Consider the following 860-nt stretch of genomic DNA (forward strand, 5'->3'; position numbering starts at 1 on the left):
CCAGGGCAGCCTTGGGAGCAAGTGGCACCAGGACCCCACATCCCACCAGGTCCATCGCCCTGGTCCAGCACTCTCCCCGTCTTTCTAACACAGTCAAAAGGGTCTGAAATTTCTGGCCGCGTGTGAGACTCAGGTCCCTAGCATTGTCCTCTTTTCCACAAAGATAAAAAACGTGAATTTTTAAAAAAGCCATCAATACTCTTTTTAAAAAACCAAAACCTGGCTTTAAGCACAGAGGCAAAAATCAAGGAGGGGTCCCAGGTGCGGGAAGTCTCAGTCATTGTTCAGAAGACAAAATGAAACAACTGTCTGTGCCCTCGCCGCACCCCGCGCCTCCCACACCGGCTGTTCCTGGCACCAGCCCGAGCGGCGCGCTCACGAGCGCGGTGATTCCGGGACGTCGTGTGCATTTGCAGCCCTGGAACCCGCTCCTCGGTTTTGTGGCCACCTGTAAGCGGCAGCGCCATGATGAATGGCACTTCAAGTGGCTGGGCCGGGAACCAAGGGTACCCAAGGTTTTCCCCATTCCAACGCGGCTGAATCTGTGAAGTGCTTGGCACTTGGGGTAGCAGGGTGACAGCCGGGGACTGCACCAGCAGGACGGGAGGCGCGACCAGGAGGCGCGCGGGCGAGGGTCCTTCCAGGGCGCGCAGCCAGCCCAGCCCCGGTGCGCCAGTTTCCGGAGTCACAAAGAGCCCGCCGCCGCGTGCACCGGCTGCGTTTCAGCATCGCCCGGGGGCCTGGCCAACCGAGGGCAGGAGGGGGACATGGGGGGCTCCGGGGAGGGCCCCGCATTCTGGCGGGATCGGGCGGCCTGGCGCCCCCTGGCGTCTCGGAGCCCGGGCCGCGGGCTGACGCGC

General features: G+C 62.6%; 1 protein-coding gene across 1 annotated transcript in view; it reads left to right on the forward strand.

Annotated features, from left to right (window-relative positions):
• Positions 1 to 457: 457 nt before the first annotated feature.
• Positions 458 to 860, forward strand: part of Setd7 (SET domain containing (lysine methyltransferase) 7) — a 46,820-nt gene continuing 46,417 nt past the window's right edge. The window contains exon 1 of the mRNA XM_005386687.2: positions 458 to 506. Within this exon, the coding sequence (XP_005386744.1) occupies positions 473 to 506 (34 nt within the window). The 5' untranslated portion in view covers positions 458 to 472. The remainder of the gene's footprint in view (positions 507 to 860) is intronic.

The sequence above is a fragment of the Chinchilla lanigera genome, unplaced genomic scaffold (assembly GCF_000276665.1).
Source record: "Chinchilla lanigera isolate Chin_1 unplaced genomic scaffold, ChiLan1.0 scaffold00027, whole genome shotgun sequence".
Taxonomy (NCBI): domain Eukaryota; kingdom Metazoa; phylum Chordata; class Mammalia; order Rodentia; family Chinchillidae; genus Chinchilla; species Chinchilla lanigera.